This window comes from Gambusia affinis, linkage group LG07 (genome assembly GCF_019740435.1).
Source record: "Gambusia affinis linkage group LG07, SWU_Gaff_1.0, whole genome shotgun sequence".
Classification (NCBI taxonomy): domain Eukaryota; kingdom Metazoa; phylum Chordata; class Actinopteri; order Cyprinodontiformes; family Poeciliidae; genus Gambusia; species Gambusia affinis.
Window position 1 is genome coordinate 17,569,468 of NC_057874.1, and position 26,542 is coordinate 17,596,009.

Below are 26,542 nucleotides of genomic sequence, written 5' to 3' on the forward strand. Positions count from 1 at the left end.
TAGATAAAAAAAATATTACCACTCTTTGAAAAAAATAGATTTATTTACATAAAATTTTGAATTTGAGTGTCTTCTAATCACATTAGATACCACTTGAGGGAAACAAACAGAAGACCTACAGATTAAGATCCACTCGGGTCCACTAAACTCCTAGCCTATGAAGGGCTTAGATTACATGGTTATGAAAACATACATTTCAATAGCTTTCGTAACCTTTCAGTATCACGTTCTGGCTACGTCACAGTTTCTAAGCAGGTGGTTGAAGCACATCTCGCGAGCGCTGGAATGTTACGGCTTGGAGTCAGGTAACCATGGAGACATTTCCCGAGTTAGCTAAACAGCTATTTGGTCTGCTGTGTACTGCTCTGACTTGCCAGCTATCGTATTTTGAGATATTAAGTACTTAAGTACCCTTATTTGTATTGCTTGATACGATTCGACCTTCAGAGACAGACGAACCATAAACGAAGAATTTATTTTGAGCAAATTCTTTGGGTGCATTTGGCTGAAATGACGTGTCATTGAAATGTTCAAGAACAATTACCAGGTATTTGTCATGCTTACATAGGTCACAGTTTGTTTGGTATTTAAATGTTTCCAAGTTATATTATTATTATTATTATTATTATTATTATTATTATTATTATTATTATTATTATTATTATTATTATTATTATTATTATTATTATTATTGGGGCCTGCCCCATAGCAATGCATAAGGAGAGCAGTGACTGACTTGCGAAGCAAGTCAGTCACTGCCTCCATGCATTGCATGGCAGGCACCTATTGTTCTACACCCAATAGAACGCCTCTTTATTATTGGGGCCTGCCCCATAGCAATGCATAAGGAGAGCAGTGACTGACTTGCGAAGCAAGTCAGTCACTGCCTCCATGCATTGCATGGCAGGCACCTATTGTTCTACACCCAATAGAACGCCTCTTTAATTGGGGCCTGCCCATAGCAATGCATAAGGAGAGCAGTGACTGACTTGCGAAGCAAGTCAGTCACTGCCTCCATGCATTGCATGGCAGGCACCTATTGTTCTACACCCAATAGAACGCCTCTTTAATACGTATTATTTATTATTCTTCCGTTACCGTTAATGCGGCTCGTACCGCTGCGAGCCCACCCACAAAAGTGGTATCAAAACGTGCGGCTCGATCCCGGGAGGGGTGCTATTACTTTTATAAGGAATCGGACTTACGATGGCGACGTAAAAAGCGAAAAACGAGCAAAATTTCCAACTGCCGAAACGCAGAGCATAACTGAAACCAACTGCCGCTCCAGTAGAGTGAGAATTTAAGCAGATTTCTGAACCCAAAGCGATTTTGAAATCGCCATCTCGCCCGATTGGTATCAAACTCGGTCATGACATTGATACGCATGCCTGCTCCGGTAAAATGTCTTCGATATTTCTCTAGCATTTACGGTTTTCTGTCAAGGTGCTTCAGAGTGAAATTATGGGACAGGGTAACTGACGCTCTCCCTGATTCACTTCCATGTATTTCTGAAAAGTTTCTGCACAATTTTTTGTCTCATCACTGCAATTACTGTGAATGAGGTAAAAATATGAATTGCGGTACTATCGGAGAAGACAAATAGCCCTCTTATACGCTTCAAACGGTTTTTGAATATGTATTACGGTTCCTGAACGGCAAAGGTTTGTTCGGAGTGCTTTTTCCATATTAATTGGCTGGGTGTCTCACAAAGATAGAATTTTTTTCCCCCCTTTCTGTCTCAAACACACTGACAGTAAGCAGCTGATCCATTACCATAGCAACGGAACACATGAGGCCAGAGCAGCTGATTTATGGGAGGACACTCTGGAATGAGCTGGCCTTTAGAACTACTTGTGTTTTGGGCATTTTATAACTGATTTTAACAAACCATTGTTACACACAGGATTAATGTGTAATAAATAAAGCTTAATGGAAATTTCCCAATAAAAGCCCCAATATCTCTGTCAGGTGAGTGCAGCGCCGTAAGGCGCTGCAAAATCTCTGCCTATATTATCTTTTCCTCTCAGGTTATGGCACTGGCTTGCGCAGCAAGCCAGTGCAATGGCATTAACCTTTGACCTAATGATAATAAATAGGACTATCAGAACACCATATCTGTAGTTCTAACTAACACTCAGTTAAAACAGAGCTTCCATTTAGAACTACTGGCTGTTTAGGCCAGTAAATAAGGAATTTAACCCAAACACTGTTAGGCATTGGATTAGTGTGGGCATTTAATATGAAGCTTATGTTTATTTTTCAAAATAAAAGCCTTCATATTGCCCTCAGGTTAATGCATCGCCCGTATAAGGCGATGCAATAATATTAGAATGCTTTATATTCTTCTCTCAGGTTAGGGATCTGCCTTGCGCAGCAAGGCTGTTCATTAAGATAAGACTTTTACCTTAAATAAACTATTAGCTATTTTACTTACTTATTAGTAATTTTAAATATACTGAATGGAGTAAATCAATTACAGAAAACATTCAAATGATACCCCACATGCTATTGGCAACACTTAGGTAAAGATATGTTTGGCCTGCTTTGATCAGAAAAACTAACTGCTTCAAACTATTAGGATTCCATCTCTCCCTGTGTTTCATTCTCATGACAGTTGAGCTGCTCTTTAGAACTACAAAGACTGAAGGTTAGAACTACAACATGGTGGAACTGTCAGTTACTACAGAGGAGGACTGAGCTGGCCTTTAGAACTACTTGTGTTTTGAGCATTATAGAAACGATTTAACACATTCACTGTTACACATGGGATGAGTTTGGCACTTCCAAATGAAGATTAACACTAATTTCAAAATAAAAGCCTTGGCAATTTTTACATCATGTATTTGCTCTTTTTGGCTTTATGTGACTGGTTTATCCAAAGCACTCTTACACACTGGATTAGTGTGGGCATTTATAAAGAAGCTTTCTGCAAATTTCAAAATAAAAGCCTCAATATGACCCTGAGGTTAATGCATCGCCATAAGGCGATGCAATAATATTAGAATGCTTTATATTCTTCTCTCAGGTTAGGGAACTGCCTTGCATTAGCCTTTTAGCTTAAATAAGCTATTAGCTATTTTTCTGACTTATTAGCCATGTTTAGTATACTTAATGGTGTAAGTCAAGTATAGACAACATGCTAGTGAGCTGATTATCATGCTGAATCGTGCATGTCCATGTTAGTCAACATTCTTGTGATTCTCCACATGGTTCTTTGGAAGTTTTTAAGCTTAGCATTGATGCAAATTCTTAGCATCAGAACGCTGGGTCCAAACCGACGGGCACACTTTGGCAGGCCCCAGTTAAATTTCTTCAGGAATTTTCTAGTTATTCTTAACTTCTTCTTCCGTCAACCGGAATGCGGCTCGCACCGCTGCGAGCCCACCCACAAAAGTGGTATCAAAACGTGCGGCCCGTTCCCGGCAGGTGTGCTATTATTTTTATAAGGAATCGGACTTACGATGGCGAAGTAAAAAGTGAAAAACGAGCAAAATTTCCAACTGCCGAAACGCAGAGCATAACTGAAACCAACTGCCGTTTTTTTAGAGTGAGAATTTAAGCAGATTTTTGACCCCAAAGTGATTTTGAAATCGCTGTCACGCCCACAAATATCGCCCGATTGGTATCAAACTCGGTCATGACATTGATACGCATGCCTGCTCCGGTAAAATGTGTTCGATATTTCTCTAGCATTTACGGTTTTCTGTCAAGGTGCTTCAGAGTGAAATCATGGGACAGGGTAACTGACGCTCTCCCTGATTCACTTCCATGTATTTCTGAAAAGTTTCTGCACAATTTTTTGTCTCATCACTGCAATTACTGTGAATGAGGTAAAAATATGAATTGCGGTACTATCGGAGACGACAAATAGCCCTCTCATACGCTTCAAACGGTTTTCAAATATGTATTACGGTTCCTGAATGGCAAAGGTTTGTTCGGAGTGCTTTTTCCATATTAATTGGCTGGGTGTCTCACAAAGATAGAATTTTTTTCCCCCTTTCTGTCTCAAACACACTGACAGTTAGCAGCTGATCCATTACCATAGCAACGGAACACATGAGGCCAGAGCAGCTGATTTATGGGAGGACACTCTGGAATGAGCTGGCCTTTAGAACTACTTGTGTTTTGGGCATTTTATAACAGATTTTAACAAACCATTGTTACACACAGGATTATGTGTAATTTTTAAATAAAGCTTAATGGAAATTTCCCAATAAAAGCCCCAATATCTCTGTCAGGTGAATCTCTGCCTATATTATCTTTTCCTCTCAGGTTATGGCACTGGCTTGCGCAGCAAGCCAGTGCAATGGCATTAACCTTTGACCTAATGATATTAAATAGGACAATCAGAACAATAATGCATCGCCGTAAGGCGATGCAATAATATTAGAATGCTTTATTAGTCTTATCTTAAATAAACTATTAGCTATTTTTCTTACTTATTAGTCATTTTAAATATACTGAATGGATTAAATCAATTACAGAAAACATTCTAATGATGCAATGGCATTAACCTTTGACCTAATGATAATAAATAGGACGACCAAAACGCCATAGTGTGGGCATTTAATATGATGCTTATGTTTATTTTTCAAAAAAAAAGCCTTCATATTGCCCTCAGGTTAATGCATCGCCATAAGGCGATGCAATAATATTAGAATGCTTTATATTCTTCTCTCAGGTTAGGGATCTGCCTTGCACAGCAAGGCAGTCAATTAAGATAAGACTTTTACCTTAAATAAACTATTAGCTATTTTTCTTACTTATTAGTCATTTTAAATATACTGAATTGAGTAAGTCAATTACAGAAAACATTCTAATGATACCCCAAATGCTATTGGCAGCATTTAGGTAAGGAGATGTTTGGCCTGCTTTGATCAGAAAAACTAACTGCTTCAAACTATTAGGATTCCATCTCTCCCTGTGTGTTTCATTCTCATGACAGTTGAGCTGCTCTTTAGAACTACAAAGACTGAAGGTTAGAACTACAACATGGTGGAACTGTCAGTTACTACAGAGGAGGACTGAGCTGGCCTTTAGAACTACTTGTGTTTTGAGCATTATAGAAACGATTTAACACATTCACTGTTACACATGGGATGAGTTTGACCATTTCTTATGATGCTTACTGAAAATTTCAAAATAAAAGCCTTGGCAATTTTTACATCATATATTTGCTCATTTTTGCTTGACGTGATTGGTTTATCCAAAGCACTCTTAGACACTGGATTAGTGTGGGCATTTAATATGAAGCTTACTGCAAATTTCAAAATAAAAGCCTGAATATGACCCTCAGGTTAATGCATCGGTAAGGCGATACAATAATTAGAATGCTTTATATTCTTCTCTCAGGTTAGGGAACTGCCTTGCGCAGCAAGGCAGTTCATTAACGATTAACATTTTATCTTAAATAAGCTATTGGGTATTTTTTTGTCTTTTTAGCCATGTTTAGTATACTTAATGGTGTAAGTCAAGTATAGACAACATGCTAGTGAGCTGATTATCATGCTGAATCGTGCATGTCCATGTTAGTCAACATTCTTGTGATTCTCCACATGGTTCTTTGGAAGTTTTTAAGCTTAGCATTGATGCAAATTCTTAGCATCAGAACGCTGGGTCCAAACCGACGGGCACACTTTGGCAGGCCCCAGTTAAATTTCTTCAGGAATTTTCTAGTTATTATTATTATTAAGTAGTAGTAGTAGGCCTAGTAGTAGTAGTAGTAGTAGTAGTAGAAGAAGAAAAGGAGAAGGAGGAGGAAATAATGAATTACTTCTATTTGTTGCAGGGGGGAGCTGTGTTTGATCTCTTCAGTGGACAAGGAAAGGACCCTGTAGCCAAATGGAAGCTTTGTGGGGGACCTTCGGCTATACATAAAGTGAGGTTTACAAGCAAGCTTCTATTTCTGCTTTTTTATTTACACCACAATCAATTTTAACAGGCCTATGTGTCCTCTAAGTCACGCTATTGTCGCATCCACACTACAGGGTTGCAGAAGCCATTCATGCAATATATGGTACAGTCTAATGTAGCATAGTGGAACAAAATACATCAGTGAGCACTATGCTAAGAAAAAAAGCAAAAATGTTGTACAACAGCTCAATAACATAGTGTTCACTGCATAAGTGCCATATGGTGTCATCCTGATAAATCAGATCAGATGTTAGCTGCACAGTTTTTGTGGAGGTCAGTGGCTTTTTTCATACAGAGCTGACAAATAATCTTACCTTCATTACAATAGACGCCAAGCAATACTGCCAACTAAACACATTTTACAGCTGGAATTGATCTTGACACATAGACTTTATAGCTGAAGCCTCTTATATATGCTCCCATAAAAACCATTTGTTATCCCCTAGGGACATTTACACAACAGGTATACAGTCATACACGGAAAGGCCTCAGACTTAGTAAGTCCTCTTCTGAATTATGTTCTCTCTTAGGAGTATAATAAAGAAGTTAAAGGATTTGTTTACTGTCTCGAGGGAAGCAGCCACACTGTCAAAATGCAAATGCCGAAGAATGCTAAGATGTCTCGTAAGTCAATATCATTCTTTTCATACATCCATCTGTAACATTACTTTTGCTTGTTTTCTAAATTTGCATGGTAATTAACACTTTGTTGCTTTGTCACAGTTGGGCTTATTCAACGATTTTTGATCATTCAAGTAAATATTTCAGAGCGGCATGACTTTTCTACTGAGCTTGTGTAAGTATATGTGAGTTTGAAATTATGTTTGTATATAATACAACCATCAAAATTCTTTTTAGAAGAAGAATGTTTCAGGAAAAGGATAAGTTAATTTAAATAAAATAAAACATCAAAATTCATTTCAGTTATTCAGTTTGGTTCACATGTTATAGTTTTATCATATACAGAATTATATCTTTGAAGCATCTACAAGGTACATCTACAGCATCTAATTCTGATATTATAGTTGACAGCTAAAATTCTATTTCTTAGAAAATTACAATATATTATGCAATTAAAAACTTTTAATGCAGACATGTTGGCTGTCTGAAAGGTGTGGTCATGTATTGGACATTATAAGCACAAAATACTGAGGCTTGCATTGCAGTGTGGCATAAAGAGGACTGACTTTGGATCTGATAAAACACAGTTTACCAATACCAGCAGATCAGATAGCTCCCCAAATATTAAATATCTGTAGAAACTCCCCACTGTATTTGATGACACTTGGATTCTGTTCTCTCCACACCTTCTACAGACTCTTAGACTTTAATGAAATGAAAAGTGTACTTCAAAAAATTAATCTGGAATAGTGCAGTCATTCCTTAGTCTAGGTAAAACTCTTTTGATATCTATGGTTTAGGAGGGGCTTTCAAACTAGGACTAGAACAGTTGTAGCCTATGTCCTGGATCTGTCAGTGTGTTGTGACTTTTAAAGTGCCAAGTCTGGCTACAGTCCATGCCTTGTGAATTTCCACAAAATTTGATGCTTCACAATCCTCTAAAATGTTGGTTATCACTGTTCTACGTGCACCTTTTTCTAATGAACTGTTTCCTTCCACTCAACCTTCCACACATATGCCTTGATAGTGATGACCTTTTTGGCTTACTTTTCTTATTTGGTGTGTCAGTGGCTGTCTGCTGGACCACCAGAGACAATGTGTCCACAATCTTCCTATGATTGGAAGAATATTATGTAAGGACAATATGGTCCTTACATAATGTTTCTAAGTTCAGATTTTTAATTATTATAGCTTGATATTTTTGGAAAAAACAAAATTTTGGTTTGTCTAACTGTAAGACATTATCATCAAAGTGAACAAAAAATGCTCACTCTATGTGTAGTTAGTAAATATAACATAAATAAATACAGTAAATAAACTTTTTCATGAAACTACTGAGATGTACCTGTAGCCCTAGAGAGGACCAAGAGCTGCTCTATTAAAGAGAGGACATCTTTAAGAAGTCACATTAGATATCAATAAAGCTTAACATTTGTATAATCAGAATCTCCTAGTGACACAGTTGCAGCAGGTGATAATTTATGTGCTGTGGTGTTATCTGCTTTAAACAGGTTAACGGATTTACAGCATCTTAAAAGAAGACTTTGCTTTTCAACAGTGCATAAAGAGTTGTCTGCCACACTTTTGCACGCAAAGATACCTTTCACAGAGCTGAAGCGGAATACTGTGAGTATGTAATTCATGCTTTATGCATTCATTATGAATTTTTAAAAGCACTTTTGGCTATGTACTTTTTTATCTTTTTTCATGTTTAAATGTAAACTGAACTGTATCATTAAAAGACTAAAATTATGTTGTATCTGTTGTCTCAGTGGTCTACTTTATGCATCGACCTTGAATCTTTCGCCAGTGGACTTTTCAAGGGATTTTCGACTCTGGATGGCATCACTTTGTTTGCTACCTGTAAAGTTCGGAGGATCTTCACTATGAAAACAGACCCTAAAGTCATGTCAGGTGATACTGATGCGTTTGGTTAGTCGTTACAAGTTATCTTGCTTTATCAGCTTGCCCTAATGCCATCTGCATATCTAGATATTTGACTAACTGCTGTTCACTGAAGGAGTCCAGTGTTCCCAGCTTGAAGCATTGTTTTCAGTGAGTGTGTGTATGTGTGCACATCTTGTGTATTTATGGTAAAGTATAAGAATAGATTTGGAAACACTTTGCTGTTTTTGTTGTGATGGTTTGCTGAAAGCTTATTGGTAGATTTTGTGAAAATGCACAATAGTACCAGGTGCAAAGATGTGGCTGGCCAGTACTTTTTTGCACCACGCCACTAATTTGTTTTTTGTGACATGATAATATGTCAGAATGATGTATTTTGGCCTGTTTTACCAAAAATATCCTCACATTTTGTTAGAATTTTTCCGACATTGCATATTTTTTCTATTGCAGACACATTTCTTAATGGGGCTTGTCTCATGGAGATGATCCCTCGCAGTTTCTGGTACCCTTCAGATGTAAACCAAATTACTCACGTGCTGAACTATGAGAATTTGCTGAAGGCCGAAGTGAAGTCTGATCCTCTTAGCTTAGCCTCTGGTAAGTAAGACAAAACCCTAGAATTGAAATGAGTCATTGCAAAAGCAATAGCTCTAAAACAATCCATTTCAATTAAAAATGACATTAGGTTATTTAACAGGACAAAAAAAACACAATAGAACAGATTATGCTCATCGCCATAGTTTTATGTGCTTTTGTGGTGGACTTTGCCTGCTCAGTCAGTGGTATTAGGCAGTTGGCTCTGCAGCTGCAGTTTGAGAAGGCCCTTTTAGTGTTTCAGCTTGACTTTACCCCATGCACAAAGCAGGTGTAAGTTTTATGTGGAGCTTATTTTTCTTCCTGAAATCTTAACCTAAACCTTGTTTTGCTATAAACTGGCGGTGGATGGGATGGAGAGGTTGGCCCTTATCTTGAGCATCAGTACCTGACCACATCCGCTGCTCTAGTGAAAGAAATCCCTGCTGCCTGAAGAGATTTCTTTGAAGGTACAGGGATGTTATTTCATAAAAATAGCAATAGTGACATGCCCAACATCTATAAATAACATGATGAAGAAATGTCCATGATACATCTAACCGTCTTATGTAACCGAAATCTTTGGAGCACCATGTGGGCAGGTGGGGGGTGCTGCCTTATGGTTATTGGTAGAGAGTTAGTACAAATTGGACAAGTCATCAGTAATTCATAGAGCAAGACACGCAGGACAGAATGTTCACAGTCATACCTTTTTATACTACAAAATCATTAGACATAGCAAAGCTTGTCAAATTTATTTGTACAGCAACATTCAAGATAGTGCAGTTCTTTACAGCAGAATAAACATAGGAAATCACATAAGGTAAGAAATATATTAAAAGAATTATAGCAAAAGTAAATAGATCACATGAAATAAATGTTATACACTATGCCAATATAAACATATTAATAGTTCAGGTGATAAAAGTAAATTAAGAAAATAATAATCTTAGACATAAATGGGGTAGCTGTGACTCCTTTACACACAATTAACAGTTGTGTAAAGCAGTCAACAGTTTTGCACATCTCAGATTGTAAGGCATGTTTTGTACTTGTTTTTTCTCCTACAAAATTGATCCAAAAATGTAGGACTATGGCCTGGTAGAAAACCATTATTTGATTCAGTTGTGGTGAGTCAAGGAAAAGTTTAAAAATCATAGCCTGGTTTAGTAATTGACTTCATTGGGATGTTAAAACATATGCCGACACCTTGAGCCTCATTAAGTTAAGACAAGTGCTACAGTTAAGTCCAAATTACATGTAATGTAATCATTTAATTTTGTCAACATTCTTCTTTAGACAGGAAGTAATATTTGAATTACTTAAAATATAGATTTTTGAAAAGGATATGAAGAATTTTTGTAAAGTTTGCCTTAACCTGGAAGAAATTCTGACCCATCCTATTAAAGATATGATGATTAGTAACTGTAAAAGACAATTTTCATTAGGTGACAAAAAAATTAGAGCAATTAAAAGAAGTATAAGTCAGCAGTACACATACAGATGTTGAATAATAGAGACCTTATTATGAAGATGTCATTTTATTTTGTTTCAGAATTATACATGACTGGCACATATCAAAAATGTTGCTTTGAAAAAAACATTCAAATGATGTCAGTTTAAGTCATTAGAGTAAAGCTGATAGACAGTTAATACATTTATATAGAGGATTGAATGTTTATAATAACACTGATCATAACCATGTTGCTTTTGATTGTGTGAAATTCCTTTATTTTCTCATTTTTGTGTTTGTTTGGATCTTACCTGCTCTCGAGAAGCTGCAATTATCTCCTCTTACCGAAAGACATGCACCAGTAATCCAGTTCTGTTGCCTTCGTGGCCTTTTTTATCAGCGTATATTTATTTGTTCTGACAGCTGTCCAAGTCATGTTGAATCAAGCAGTATTGGCCTTAGTTGAGAGCAGTAACCACACACGGGAAAAATCTTTTCATAATTAGCATCTACGTTATTAACACAACATACCTAATCATAATTAAAACGATTGCTATTAAAGTAGGTGTCCAATTTAACTAGGACAAAGTTGTTTGTTGAATGCATTTCCTTCAGTACCCAAACTGTCAAAAACTGTTACAATGAAGGCTACGTTTTTTTTTCTTTTTGTTTTTTTTCTTTTTTTTTTGTCATGCGACAACAAACAATGCCTGTTTATCTCAGTCCTACACCAAAGAGTCTTTGTTGCGCTGAAGGTCAATGAATTTTCACAGATCCAAATCACTGTTGAAACTACTTCTCCAGAGTCAGCTATCATACCTATATCTCATTGTAATCCTTTCTGTTATCCCATTCTTTATGGGCTTTTGCAGATTTGAAGCACACTGAAATTTATTCACACAACAGGTACAGCTCAGTGTGTTCCATCTGCTGTATCAGAGAAGTGTGATTTCCTCTTTCCTTCTTAGAACGTCCAGCTAAGCTCGATCGGTATCATGTTGTCGATCATGTTTGTCTTGCGGACTGAAAGTGTTTGCTCTGCGCTTTGATGAGGATCAGATAGAACGTGTGTTTTGCTGTTAGCTTCAGCAGAGGTGGTCCTGATTAGCTCTGGCACAGATACAGCAAGGTCAGGTTGATGCCATATCAGAACAACTCCCACTTTAGCCCATTATTTTCACATGATGAAATGGCACTGATAGCCAGAAATACATCTTTCAACTCTATTAGATAAACTCCAGTTTAACTGAAATCCAGTTATTATGTGTTTATGTATCTTTATGCATAAGTGCTATTTAATAGAGCTATTAGTTGATGAAGACAGGATCATCTGTATTATGAAATCCTTAAAGTTTATTATTGGGTAGTTTACAATGTCTTCCATCCTAAACATACTCCTGTGTATAAGCTAAACATGTCTGTTTTAAAAGGTTTGTTTTCTTCAGTTACAGTGAAAAAGAAACTTTTAATAGGCCTTGTTACCAGACAAAACATTGCTTCTCTCTGACCTTAAATAGACCGTTCTGTGCACCAATGAGATGTGGAAATTTCTTTCTTTTTGCAGTACCTGATCAGTCTTCTACTGCCATATCAACTAGTTATCGGAGAACCAAGCCCCAGGGTGTTTTACAGACAGCCGCGGGCTCCAGAGCTTCTTCAGCATCTCCAAATACTGGAAGAACAAGCATTACAAACTTGGACAGAATGGAGAGAAGTGTATGGCTTATTTACATTACTGTAATCTATCTCATGCCAGAGGAAGTTGGACTTAAAAGACTTTGCTAAAATAGCTAAGGTTCTCTTTGTGCTCTCAAAACAGCTGTGGCCCTAGAGGCATGTACTTCAGAAACCCTCTTAGGATGCTCAATTGTAAAAACACACAGCATATAGTTTCTTAAAAATCTGTTCTGTATAATCTGAGGGAGGATTAGTGTTGCTTTTTCACCACTTAACCCACCCCTTAAAAAGCTCTGTTGGAATAAAATGTGGAATTGTTGAATACTTTAAAATGTTCAAACTATTTCAGAAACATTATTCAGATGAGAGAGAGAACACTGTGGAGAAAATTGTTGTCATGTTAATTCAATTTGGAGCAATGTTATTCAAGCAGTAACATCAAACATAAACTTGTCTGCTTGCAACCAATGTTTTTCATCTATATATTACTTAGAATACAAGATTCATATTTTTCAATCATCTTTACACATAGTATCCCTTTTTAAATCTAACCCACAGTTGTATGCTGACTATTTGTACACCTTGATTTTAAATCACATCCAACTTCTGTTACTTCAAGATCGGGTTTAGAGATTTCTGTTGTTATTCTGGTAGTTAACAGACACAGTGTTCTTTGTGGTCAGCTTGTGAAAGTTCAGTCAGACATTATTTGTCTGAATAATTTGGAAACCAAAAGAAGCCCATATAGACCAATTTCCGGTTCAAATTATTTATCTTTAAACTATAATATTTGCAATCCTAATAGTGCTATTCACAATCCTAATAGTTCTATTATCTTTACATGTATTTTGTATGCATATTAAGATACACAACCTAAAAAAATAACACTCTTGTTTTGCCTGTTAATATATTGGATACCCCAGCATATACAATGTGAGCTGCAACTAATCCTAGCTAAGATGGATATTTTAAACTTGCAGAAAACTCCTCAGGCATTGTACATATCAAAAACCATTTTTGCTATTACTACAACATTTAAGGGCTACTGAAATGTTACAAGATCTCTTTGTATGCCATGCATGCCAGGAAAGCTGTTTCCAGGAATGAATAATAACTCAGTTTGGCCTGTCGAATGACTGGAGTAGCTAATATCAGCAGACTTGACTCTGTCTATTTGGAAATTCATCTGATAAGTGTTTCACTGCTTGTGGGCACACACTGATTGTGTAGGTGAGCAAACAATACTGTTCAACCCATGTAAAAAATGTTTTTAGATATGTTACCATCTGTGGCAGATTAAGAAATAATGTAGCAGAATCTTAGGTTTCAGTCCATACAATGTGTTCACTAATATGCACAGACTCCTTTCTGCTGTATCTAATATTCTGGATTTCAAGAATGACTTGTTGCCACCACAAAGTCCTCCCATTTTTAAAAATGGACCATGTGACCATGTCTATTAGAGTTATAAGTAGTGTTCCAAGCACTTTGTAGATTAGTAATTCTAACCACTCAGACAAACCTTCACTGTAAAACATGTCACAGAGCCTCGAACTACCCTGACCCCTTGAGAAGGGAATAACCTTCTCTGGGCAGCTTTTAGTAGGCATTAAACATGTAATATGGTTAATTGCCTGCGTTTTTACATAAGGCTTTGCACAAATCAATGTATTTCTTTATGAATTATCGTGTCATTAGAGTACAAAAATGTAGGGAAATTGTGTTATTGAGCCTTTACCGTATGTACCTTTTGATATTGTACCACAGGTTTCTCCATCATGTAGACTGAATCAAAAGGAGCCCACTGAGAGCCAGCACGTTACCATGGTTGGTGAGCATTTCTCTGAGGGTCAACAGTCCCTTACTACAGTAAAAGGTAAATCTGAGTATATATCCAACTGTTTTTTTTTTTATTGTGTAAACAATTTCAACAATTTTGGATGCCCTTGTTCTGCTATTTCATCTATCAATTTTAGATTTTTTTTCCTTTGTGAGCGTTGTTGTGTACTTGCTCAAACTAACAACTCAGGATGCAGCAGTCAATACACAATAATGTTTGTAACACAAAAATGGAGAGAATCTAGATCTGTCAGGATACAGTTGGTTGTCAGTAAAATGAAAAAATAAGAAACAATCATGAAGTGTTTCACATGGTCCTTGAAAAATATGTATACCCAAGGAGAAAAGTAAATCGTTACTGATGTCACTGCTGCCACATCTTCAGTAAGCCATAATGATGTTGGATTTGCTGATAGTTATAATTTATTTATCCTTAGTAATTTATCCAGAGTCCCAAATGAATGTCTTCTTACCTTTCCCCACAATACATCAAAAGCAAAACAACTTTCTCTGAGATAATGTGAAACTGGCTAAAGTTTGATAGGTCCCCGATTAACAAAAGCAAGACTTTGTATTTGATTATAGGTTAGCTTTGGTGCTTACTTAACTTTTTCAACTATTTAAACAGGTAGTAAAAAATAGTATCTTTATTATTTCATGGCAGCATCTTTTGCTGCAGTGACTGTCGTAAGTGTTCTCTGTACTTCACAACATAAGACTTGATTTTACTTGCCAAAGAGCTCCGGTTTTTATTGGAGCTTCAGTTATTTTAGTTTGAAGAATATACCCCAGAAACTTTGGGCCTTGTCAACATGCATAATAGCAAATTACATAAAGATGTCTTTGTTGGATGTTTTTGTAAGTGGTGAAGCCTTTGTAGATCTTCTTCATTGCAACTCATTATGAATCAGAACGCATGAGCTGATTTGACAAAGCTTGACTTTGCAGTTTAGCTTGGCTCTTTTCTACCTTTTGGACTATTGACCCAAGATTACATTTAGGCTTGCTTTTAGTAACAGGATCATGTTATATGCTATAGCTGTATAAGATCTTTTTGTAGCCCTTAATAGATGTTCTGGGCTCTCTCTGGTTCATGTTCAGGATGGTGCAAACAGCACAAAATATCCAGCAGCACACTTGTTTCTGTTAAAATGACTACATAGCTATTAAAATGCTTGATAGCAAATGTGATAGTACTCAAGGTTAAATACTTAGTTTAAAACCTGACTGTGATACAATTATTCATCGTTTCTTTTGGGGAGTTTTTGCATCTCTAGCCAGAAACTATTGCCAACTGAGACTGGTGGTTCCTAACTTTTATGGCAGCTTTCTTTTAATAGCACACTATAAAAAGTTAAAAAAATAAGAAAACCAAATAAGGACCGCAAAAATACTGCACATATTTCTCTTCTGGTACAAACTGATCTTAAATTTTTATTACACTGTGAAATGCAAAAAGGGAAAAATATCAATAAAAATGTCCATATGTTGGATTTTATTTTGTGTTTTTTTAATATATGAAAAACATATCCAGTCATAAACTGCATTGGGATAATAATGCATTTCTGACTTATCAGGACCACTTTTGACATTTATTAAACGTAAACAACTGCAGTTTGCATTACAAACAAAGTGGATAGGGTAAGCTAGTTGCCAAAGGTATACATAATGGGCTCAGGCTCAGGTAGGCAAGGCCAGCCAAAGTAATGTAATTGCTTTAGTACATTTTTAGACAATGAAAACACACTTTTACTTGGACAAACCACCATATTTTTTATACCATTAAAAACATACTGTATTTATCCTCTTTATTAAAAAAATCTTTCCATACAGCTTAATGACCTTTCAAGTGTACTTGAAATGTACATTTCTACCATTTTTAAATATCTATATGCCAGTTTTTTCTCTCTAAGTATTACCTGAAATATTTGACTTCAACACAAAAGCCCACAGTAAAATTCCTAGCCTTAAGATAAATAAAAAGCTGTAAAAAGCAGTTTCAATAAGCTCTAATGATACCAACAAGTTTGTCCATATGTGTACATATATGTAAACATATATATATAGTAAAGTTGTGGAATGGTCCTTGAAAAAAAAAAAACGAGGATGAATTGTTGGAGAGTGCACGTACACCCTTGACATATCTATAGTAATAGGATGAATATAAAAATATTAAAAGAAAGTGTCACTGACTTTGCCACTGCAAAGAATCTAGATAACTTTGGCTCATTACATGGCATCTCCTGTGGCAGAGAGTCTTTCTAAGAAAATGATTCAGCTTCTTCCAAGCTCTGTGCCCTTTCAGAAGTATTACTTATAGGGCAACAAAAAATAAGCCCTGTTTCTGCAGAGCACGAAGTCTCTCGAGCATCCAATAACAGCCTTTATGATTGGTAATACACTATCCTTTCAGCACGACTGAATGCAAAATCTGGCTGATTAAAATTCCTTAATTCAGCCGAACATAATGCAGCTGGATATATTCTTTTTGCAATGAATGAATGTAAGAAGCTCAGTTGCCGAAATGCCTTCATTATTAGGAATTTTCACAGTGCATAATCAGTTCACAGATATGCTTCTGGCAAGCTTTAATAACATTGTTGTTTGAATCTATTGTTATAAACCATTTTCTGATGTTCAAATTATTATTTGCAGGAGAATCTTGCAAATTACAACCCCACCCGCCCAAACAAAGGGTGTTTGGTAAGCAGGGATCTAAGAAGTTGCGGATCCTGAGTACTGGAAGAGAGAGGGTATCATCAGGTACGGTACATACACATATCGACCTATTGTATTGTGTTTTTATTTAGTTAAGAATGAACTTTTTGGTTATATCCCCCAGATGCTGAATTTGGTGGTAAAAGCAGTGGAAGGAGGGATATTAGCCCTTTTTCATCAAGTCAGCCAGAGAGCAGTCAGGAGCTTCAAACTCAAGAAGAAAAGTCACCCAACCTAGTAATAGGTAAGGTAAAATAAGAATGATGTGAATTTTAAGACAAAGCAAAAGTCACAGTATCATAATGAGACAGTGAGGGACGAGAACATAAAACAAACAAAAAAAATATTGATATGCAGGTTGGATGGTTTTGCATGTTCTGATTTTCCTAGACAGCTACTTTATACTTGAGAAAAATAGTCAGTCCCACTCTTCAGATAATTCATAAATGAGATCACTTCAAAATATTGCGCGAATTTTAATGCTTTTATGCTGCATATGTGCTTTTGTTCCCCCTTTTAAATTTTACATAACCCACATCAGGGCCACTTGCATGACCCTCCTCTCTCCAACCTGTGCTCTCTACCCCACCGCCATCCCCCCACGTAACCCTCATGCGCACACACCCACACTCCCATTGTCCTTGCAAAACGAGTGCATGTGTTCTGAGGGCTCATTTATGGAGGTTTCTCCACAAGCAGTAAGCTCCTTTGGTGCAGCCCTGCCCACAGATGGAAAGTAGTTAGTTCATTAATGGTAATGTGGCACATTAAATAAAAGTCAGAGGGACATCTCCTGGGCCCAGGGTTTGCCACACAGTGGGCAATTAGAGGAAGTGATTATACTGTCGAGAGGTTCAAATGTGCTCACTCATTCAGATTTAGGTGCCTCTGTCTTTTAACTGAGGTTTATCTTGGAGAATAAAGATTCACCGGGTCTTATTTGGACTTACACGTTGAAGAAACTTTCATTTAAGCTTGTAAAAGCTTTTTTCCCCTTGATTGTGCATATAGTGCCTTGCAAAGGTATTCATATACCTTGATCTTGTTTACACTACACCCACAAGCTTCTGGGTAATTTTTAATGATTGTATGTGAATGTGAATGCAGAGTAGTGTCTTTTTTTATAAATCCTAATTTAACACTTCTACTTACAGAGGGCATTTGGCCCTCTGTACTTTGATAGTCATAAGTCAAACTCAAGACAACTAACTGCAGAGAGCCACAGTTCAGGTGGAAGACTATCAACAGGACAATAATTATTTCACACAATTTTAAAACTGCGCATTACCTTGAACACACATTCTACATCATTACATAAAGCGGTGGCAGCATCATGCTGTGAGGGGGATTTTTTCAGCAGGGACATAAAAGTTCCTCCTGAAAAGGGACTGATCAAATGAGATATGAAGATTGGGGAAGATACTAAAGAAAGAAAGCTTATTGGAGGCTGCAAAGGACTTGAGTCTGGGGTGGAGGGTCATGAGTCAGCAGGAAGAACCTAAACATACAGCCAGAGCAAGAATATAATGGTTTAGATTGCTTAATCATGTGTTAAAATGGCACAGTCAAAGTCCGTATCTTAATACAATTGAGAATTTGTGGCAAGCGTTGAAAATTGATGCTCACAGATGTTCCCCATTCAATCTGACTGAGCATGAGCTTTTTTGGAAGCATAGGCAAAAACTTGCAAAGCTGTTGCTGAAATGAAAAAAAATATTTCTGCAATGCATTGACTAGAGTGAGGCCTAATACATATTCAGCACACACCGTAGCTGTAGTTTTATTTATATTTACATGGTTACCTCATTCAGAGATTTCTATAACAAATACATGAAAGGAATTTAACATATCATGGCCATCAATGCCAGGAATGAAGGTAGACTTTTCCAGGCAGAGAAATTAAATACAACTATGCATACTAATATCAAAGATTGCTAAGTGACTATTATCAATAAGAATAGCATCACACCACCTTGAAAGGGATGTTCTGTTCATAGAGAAATTACTCATCAAAAACAGTTGAGGAGTAAATTAACTTGAACGCAGGATAACTGTGTGTATTTATAATTCTAGATGAGCAGAACTGCAGCCCTGCCAATGCAAGTATGGAAGTCGCCCCCGCACCAGTGAAGTCTCAACTTCGATCAAGTTTGTCCTTTGACCCGGAGGTCTGGAACAGCCGGGAGAGTAATGAGGGGTCTGAGCCCCAGCTCAGTTTACAGAAGGAGGTGTTCACTTTCTCATCCCAGCCCCACTCACCCAAGCGAGGGCAAAGCCAGGGTGACCAGGAGAAAATGGATCTGGGAGACGGTCAGATCCAGAGCACCGGTGGGGGGCGGCGGCAAGCGCAGCCTGAAGATGACTTTATCGGCAGTGAAAGTGATGAGGTATGTCCGTTTCTTGTGAGCCACAGAATCACAAAGGTTTAATGTGCTTTCTATAATACCAGATAACTAATTACAAGCAGAAGAACATCTGCTTTATGTCACAGAGAATGCTATTTTTGACATCATTGCAGTAGATTTTAAAACTGCCTTTGCCATTTTTTGCCTTGCAACATAGTTGAATGTTTTTTAATACCCACGTTAAGTCTTGCAATATGTTTAAAGTTAAATTAAGTTTACTTTGTTTAAATTTAAGATATTGGCATCATCAATTGTAAGAATCAGAATTAATTGTACGCTTAACATTTCAAGTGTAGAGTTTACTGTTGCACATTTCAGTTCCAAAGTCAAAGTTGTTTGTCATGACATCATATATTAATCACTCTGCTATTTGTATTAAAGAGCAGAATTTTTTATGCTAAGCAGGGAAATTAAAACTGTAGAAATAAAATCATGAAGATATATCTTCAAAGAAATGCTAATTGCTTTTGCTTATTTAAAACTTGGTAATAAGTCTGATAATTCACAGTTAAGAACCTTGTTATTGTGCAGCTGGTCTTTGTCATTAGAATACAGTAGATACAGGAGATGCAGAAAGATTCTAGAGCACATACAGTACATACACCAGAAATCAAGCACTCACAGTCTTTGCTAAACCATTAGTAGGACATTATAATACTTCAAAATAACTGAATCTTTTACACTGACCTTTGTGAACTGCAGGTATAACATTTTTTCCATAAAATTTTCAACTGAACTTACACTTACTTTTAGAATTTCCTTCCTAGTCAGATTTGAGAAGGTTTTTACACTGCCTTGCAACAGTATTTATTCCCTTTTGTTTTTTTTTCCAGTTTGTCACATTACAACCCCAACTTTAAGCATCTTGTATGGGGATTGTATATAATAGTTCAGTACAAATTAGTGTATAATTTTGAGACAAGAAGAAAACTATACATGTTCTCAAACTGTACAAATAGACATTTGGAATGCTTATATTAAGCTCGCCTGAGTAAATCATTTGTGAATTGATTTTTTACTGTAATTGCAGCTGCAAGCCTTTTGAGATATTTTTTTTTCCAAACATGCTTATTGTTTTCCTATTTGTCTTTGCAAAATAGCTTAAGTTGAGTCAGAATAAATAGAGTATACAGTTGCAAGTCTTGTCACAGACTCTAAATTTGATTTAGAACTGGAAGTTTCTGGGTTAATTCTAACACGTGCATGTGATCTGAGCTAAGATGATGGTTTTGTGAAATGGTGTTACTAAGATTAAAATACGCACCGGTGAACTCTGCTAACTACAAACAGAATTCAGAAGGCAATTACCACAGTTGGATTGGATTTCATTTAGGGGTATTTGAGTTAAGAGAACTACTTTCTGTTGATCTGTTGATTTAATACAAATTATCTATCTATCTATCTATCTATCTATCTATCTATCTATCTATCTATCTATCTATCTATCTATCTATCTATCTATCTATCTATCTATCTATCTATCTGTCTGTCTGTCTGTCTGTCTGTCTGTCTGTCTGTCTGTCTGTCTGTCTGTCTGTCTGTCTGTCTGTCTGTCTGTCTGTCTGTCTGTCTGTCTGTCTGTCTGTCTGTCTGTCTGTCTGTCTGTCTGTCTGTCTGTCTGTCTGTCTGTCTGTCTGTCTGTCTGTCTGTCTGTCTATCTATCTATATATACATATATATATAATGGCAAGCAACCTAAAAGTATAAATGTAAAGAAAGAGATCAGTATAAGTGTTTGCTTTGAATGTGGGGAAGAATCACATGGTATACTCATGCGCAAAGTCACTGCACACCCACACACCCTCTCACAAACACACTTACACACCCACATGGAGGCAGGTTGATAGAGGAAAGCATCTTTCTCTCTATGCAATCAAATGATCATGTTGCCTCTTCGTTGAATCTGTCTGAACACTTCAAAAGAAAAAGAGCACTTCAAAAGAAACAAACACCGCTGTACGAGTGGACGCCCTGAGGTTTTCAAAATACAGTATCGTGTTTTGTATGTAATTGTTTTTATCTGCTGCTGTTTTTGTATTATTGATGCATGTATTATTGCAGAAAACATGTCTTAAACATAAAAAAAATAAATAAAATAAAATACGAACAATGCCTCAGAAATCCTAACCGATTTAGAACGTCACTGCTACTTCATCAGTCTTTGTGTCAGTTATCGTAATTTTCCACAAGAGCATTTAAACACATTTGTGCTCTGTGATGATCATTAGCACAATAAAAAAAAATATTAATATTTCCCAATAAAATTGAACAAACTAAGTGTTTGACATTGTTTCAAGTCTGTGTGTTTACATTTCAAATTTCAAATTCTTATAGTTCTTATAGTTCTTCAAGTTCTCATAGTTCAAATTCTTATATTTTTGTAATTTCAAAATATAAAACAAAATATTTGTACAGGTTCCAAAATTTTGAAGTACAGTCCTGCAAAATTTGCACAACTTTCAATAAATCTAATGAAACCTCTCTGGATTGAGCATATTATAACTGATAGCCTGTTTTAAGGGCTTTTGTTTGCTTTCTCAGTTAGCTTCGTTACAGACATGTAAGTGAAACATTGTTTCTTTTAATGTAACAAAGTAAAAACCCAACATTTCTCTCATGCACTCAGATACCTTGCTATATTGGTCTAAGTACCTTTCAGTCCTACTCATCTAATAATTCACATGCAACCTTCCTGAGCTTCAGTGATGGCTACATAAGCACCTGTGAGTGAGACATAAGAGGATCTTGATAAAGTCACATAAAGGAGATTTGTTAAGACCAGAATAAGAACAACACTGACAATTCTGTGGAGCTGGTTAAAGAAAATGTTGAAATATTTTGACAATCAAGTTTTGGTAAAACCACAAATTAAAAAGTTATACAGAAGGAAATTCTGTATAACTGCTTGGGGTTATTTTTTGCTTATAGTGATCATTATTTAGTGAAACTTGTAATAATATACACTGTAAGTAATTCAAGATAGATGTGCTCTTAAAATACTTCTGACAAAAAAATTACTTATTTTAGAAAGGTGATAATACACAGACTTGTACACAATATGAACATTATGTTGTTTTTGACCAATAGCTTTACATTTAGTGACTAATGTCTTAAATTTCCAGGCTAAAGATATTCAGAGTTACTAATTTATTGATGCCAAAACTTTTCACAAAACAAAGGTTTACATTTGTAGTTAGTACTTCAAACATTTCAATATAATGTGGGTAAAGATGCTGACACTATTTCAGCCTCTGATTTTTTTCAGTTTTCACCATGTGCATCTGATAATTTTTTGAGTTAAACATTTTTACACTGTGTTTTGTGTTGGAGTTTTAAGATATTTTATTTTCTGAAGTTTGTTTTTCCTGTTTATTTTTCTTTCATCTTCTACTATGCCTTAATTTTCCTGGTCCTATTGTTTGTTTGCTATAACTTCCATTGGTATACTTTTCATTTTGTCTCTATCAGTCAGTGTTATGGTGCAGTTGTAATAAAATGTATTTACTCTTGTTATCCTGCTTTCTGGGTTCCTGAACTTTCTGTTGTTGTCAGTTGTTGTTACATGCATAAAGTTTCCTGGTACTTTGAGCCTGTTGGTTTGGAGGAGATATAAGGCAGCTGATAATGCTTATTTTGACTTCCAGCAGTGATCTCCGTTTGTTAGTCCTGGGTTTTGGTCATCCACTTTTTACATCGTCTTTGAAAAGGAAGATTGTTTGTTTCATAACAAGAACAGGCATAAAAGTTTGACACAATCATAAATGCTCACATTTCAAACTAATAAGAGGTGAGTACTTGAAACTTCATGAATAGAAAAATCAGACACCCTTTACTACATCTTCCAATAAACACTGTTTCTGAAAAAGACTGTTCTCTAAACTTGATTTCTAATCATCAAAAAGCTCATTAAAGCCTGTGCTCGACTCTAACACGTTTTACCCACAGCTGTATGTTTTCATAGGAATCCACACACTGTCAACAATATTAACTGAGACAAATATTCTTTCCTGTAATACTGCAAGCAACTGTGTTGCTACCCTGTCAATATTATTAAACTGTATGTTTATCCATCCAACAGAGGTCAACCTGATTTAGATTTTTATTCATTTGCCAGTTGCTCTTTTCTGAACTTAGAGCATTATTATCTTTCAAAGTGTTGCATCAGGTTCATGCAACTCTCTTGAGCAGACATTGGTTTTTAAACAGAGAGAAATATTAAAAGCAGAACAAAGCAACAAACTTTCCGCATATGAAACACTTTGAAATCTATCAGAAACAATGGGCCAAGGTAAAGTTTGTTATAATTTCAGCCGAAAGCAGTTGTTTTGATGTAAAAATACCACAAACAATGGACAGCGGAGCAGCTCAGTAAAGCTCATTCATGCTTGCAGACACGCCCAGATCCGGCCTTTCAATAATACATGTATTTCATTGTTTATTCACCTGAACTTATGAAAATGATAAAGCAAAGAAAGAGAGTAGAGAAAATAATATGTGGAACCACTGAGCGTCAAACCTCCAGGGGCTTATGATAACATTTCACCCTAAACAATCCTAAGAGATGAAGGACAATGGAAGGAAATGATATAGTGCTGAGGTTACATTAGGAGGACTTAATTTGAGAGAAATAATGCCTATGCAATGAGTGTAATAAATGTACATATGCTAGCAATCAGTCTAAATGCATGCAATAGTTGTGACTCCCTGTTTTCTGAAGAACTTGCAGAGGCTAGAGAGAAAAATGAGAGGACACATAATTAGAGAAACATTCGTTTTAGGCTGGGAATTCTCAGTATCCCTGAAAACATGGTTTATTAAAATATAAATAGAAGTTGATGCATCTATTCATCAAGTTAGGATATTAAATCAATGTCAGTTTGTAACCAATAGTGCAGAATAACACTAAATTAATGCTCCACAGAAAATCTATGCTTTCGATATGAAACATTCATGCAGTGTAAGCTTGAACAGTGTGCCTCATGTGTGTAGCTTGCTCCTTCGAGAACAACGGAAGCTGTTGTCAGCTTTGTCTCACAGCCCTTGCAATAGATTTTATTTTTGTGGCGACCCAGTTGTACATTGAAGAAAAACTCAATAGAAGGGAGAGAAATTTTCCATAACCCTTTTCTGCATAATTACTGAGGGTATGTCCAAATAAAGCATCTGTATTTAACATTTGTTGGCCTGGAATGAGTTAAAGAGTACATCTGGTCATGGGTTTGCTAACCTGTGTTGCTACATATCTGAACAAACAATACATGTTTGTCTTTAGTGTACGGTTGTACAGTGGTCAACTGATCTAGATAACATTTTTTGAGGAAATTTATGTCAGATTTTTAGTATCCTTTTCTTATGCTGTGAAAGTGGGTCACATTTTGAGTTTTGTGCTGTTAATTCAGCTGCCATTCCCCAGTAAAGGAGAAAGTCTCAAACTTTTTAGTATCATGCATCTTTGAAGCTCTCTGGGATAACTTTTGGTATTCAAAATTGTGGTTTCTATGAGTTGTTCTTCAGTGCAGAAAAGAACCATACATTGCCTTTATAACATCCAGTGTCCTATATTACACAAGATGGCACAGATCTATAGCTGGTGTGTTGAGAGCTAACTCCAAGTCTCATAGTTTTGCAGATTAGCACACTTAAGCCTTTTGAAATGTGACATCAACTTAAAAGAATGTTTGAAGTGAGTTTGTAATTGTATTTATGTTTTTGCGTATTAATGAACGCAGGTTTTGTTGAAAAGTTTGAAACATTGAATGTGTTACCACAAATACAAAACCTTATTGGTGTCAGTTGTATGAATCCAAATTAGTGGATGCCTGATCCAGTCTCAGAATCATCAACACATTTATATGAAAACCATTAAACTTTTTCTAGCATGCTGGTGTAGAAGGAAAGAGAAATGGAGCAGGAATTATCCTATTGGAGGAGTTTGTTAGGAATATTCTGGAAGTGAAAAGAGTGTCAGACTTAAGCTCAAAATTGAAGAAATTGTTATTAATGTTGTTAGTGGTTATGCCCTACAGGTAAGGTGTGTATAAGAAGAGAAGCAGAAATTCTAGAGTGACGCAAATTTGAATGGTGAATGGTGATTGGTGCAGACTTTACGCAACACGTTTAAGGGAACAAAGGTGATGAGGAAGTGTTGCACATGTTTTGTATACAGGGTTACTTAAAACCTTGTATACCAAAAACCTCATAAAACCCTATTCTCTTGCTCAATACACATACATTTCTGATTCTTCAAAAATAAAAGCAGTTCCTGTTTAATAAATTCAGATATATAGCGTTAATTGATATAATCCTATTTATGTTATTTTTCCCTGAATCCAAATATTCAGATTTCCTTTTCTGGGTAAATATTATGTCATAATTTTCTAAATGCATTATATATTATGGATAGTGATTTTTTTTAAATTCATAATTAATTCAGTGAATTGTAATTATTAGTGACTTGAGAGTTGACTCCAATTTTGAAAAAACAAACAAAAAAAGAAAAAAGAAACAACTTCATTTTGACATACCGAAGCCGTAAATGTAATATTCACCTGACCAAAACCTTTTTTTTTTCTTTCAGGATTTGAGCTACATCAAGTTCCACCATCAAAGTGTGTCTTATCCTTCTACTCTAAGATCTGCTGATACAAGTCAACATGTGCAGCTGGAGAATCCTCTAGCTTCTGAATCTCCGTGTACAAACCCCGCATCACCAAGACAAGATTTAACTAACACTTGCATGCTGTATCAATGCAGCGGGAGAGCTGAACCAGCAATGATGGTCCCTGCACGTTGCCGCTCACCCAGCAGAAGCAGGCACAAGTCTGAAAAAGCAGATCATGTTTTGGGTGAAAATATCACCGTTTCACTTTGTAGGAGCCTTCTCCAAGAGGTTCACTTCAATGACTCCGAACAGCATGAGGTAGGACTCAAAGACTGTCTCCCACTTTACACTATATCTCTCAAAGTGGTCTTATGGATAATATTTTTCTTTCCCTTGTTATAATTCACTGAACGGATGTAGATGAGATTCTGCACTTAGTTACCCCCATTGCAAGCTCCCATTTTTGATGTTACAGTGTATAGCTGCAAAACAGTGATTTCCAGAAAAGATTGTCAGCATTCACAAGAAATAAAACTTGACTCTGGGCCTCTGTCAGCAGAGCCTGCAGGCATCCGATCCTCTAAAAAAAAGCTCAGGTGAATCCACCGCAAACTGTTTGTCCTGCATCAAACATCAGACAGAGGTGACAGAAGAACAGGCGAATGCATAGCTGGCTCAATCAAACATCCAAATGTTTGTGGGGAGTTTTGTGGATGCTACAGTGGGATAAGACAGACAGCTGTTGTTTAATTTCCACAAAAGTTGATTAATGAACCAAAATAATCATAATTGCCTTTAAGCGGTCTGCCTGTGTGTTGTAGAACTTCCAGTAAATTT

General features: G+C 36.3%; 1 protein-coding gene across 4 annotated transcripts in view; it reads left to right on the forward strand.

The window, feature by feature from the left end:
- The first annotated feature begins 305 nt into the window (after positions 1 to 305).
- The window catches only part of cfap20dc (CFAP20 domain containing), a 45,388-nt gene continuing 19,151 nt past the window's right edge, over positions 306 to 26,542 (forward strand). For 3 of the 4 annotated variants that reach the window (XM_044121253.1, XM_044121255.1, XM_044121256.1), the window contains exons 1-13: positions 306 to 547; positions 5,789 to 5,878; positions 6,444 to 6,537; positions 6,637 to 6,709; positions 8,046 to 8,160; positions 8,307 to 8,448; positions 8,890 to 9,036; positions 12,030 to 12,181; positions 13,910 to 14,018; positions 16,637 to 16,744; positions 16,824 to 16,943; positions 18,773 to 19,086; positions 25,682 to 26,023. In XM_044121253.1, the coding sequence (XP_043977188.1) occupies positions 527 to 547; positions 5,789 to 5,878; positions 6,444 to 6,537; positions 6,637 to 6,709; positions 8,046 to 8,160; positions 8,307 to 8,448; positions 8,890 to 9,036; positions 12,030 to 12,181; positions 13,910 to 14,018; positions 16,637 to 16,744; positions 16,824 to 16,943; positions 18,773 to 19,086; positions 25,682 to 26,023 (1,827 nt within the window). In that variant the 5' untranslated portion in view covers positions 306 to 526. Of the gene's footprint in view, positions 548 to 5,788; positions 5,879 to 6,443; positions 6,538 to 6,636; positions 6,710 to 8,045; positions 8,161 to 8,306; positions 8,449 to 8,889; positions 9,037 to 12,029; positions 12,182 to 13,909; positions 14,019 to 16,636; positions 16,745 to 16,823; positions 16,944 to 18,772; positions 19,087 to 25,681; positions 26,024 to 26,542 lie in introns of those variants that run through there. The other variant, XM_044121257.1, reaches the window with a different exon arrangement.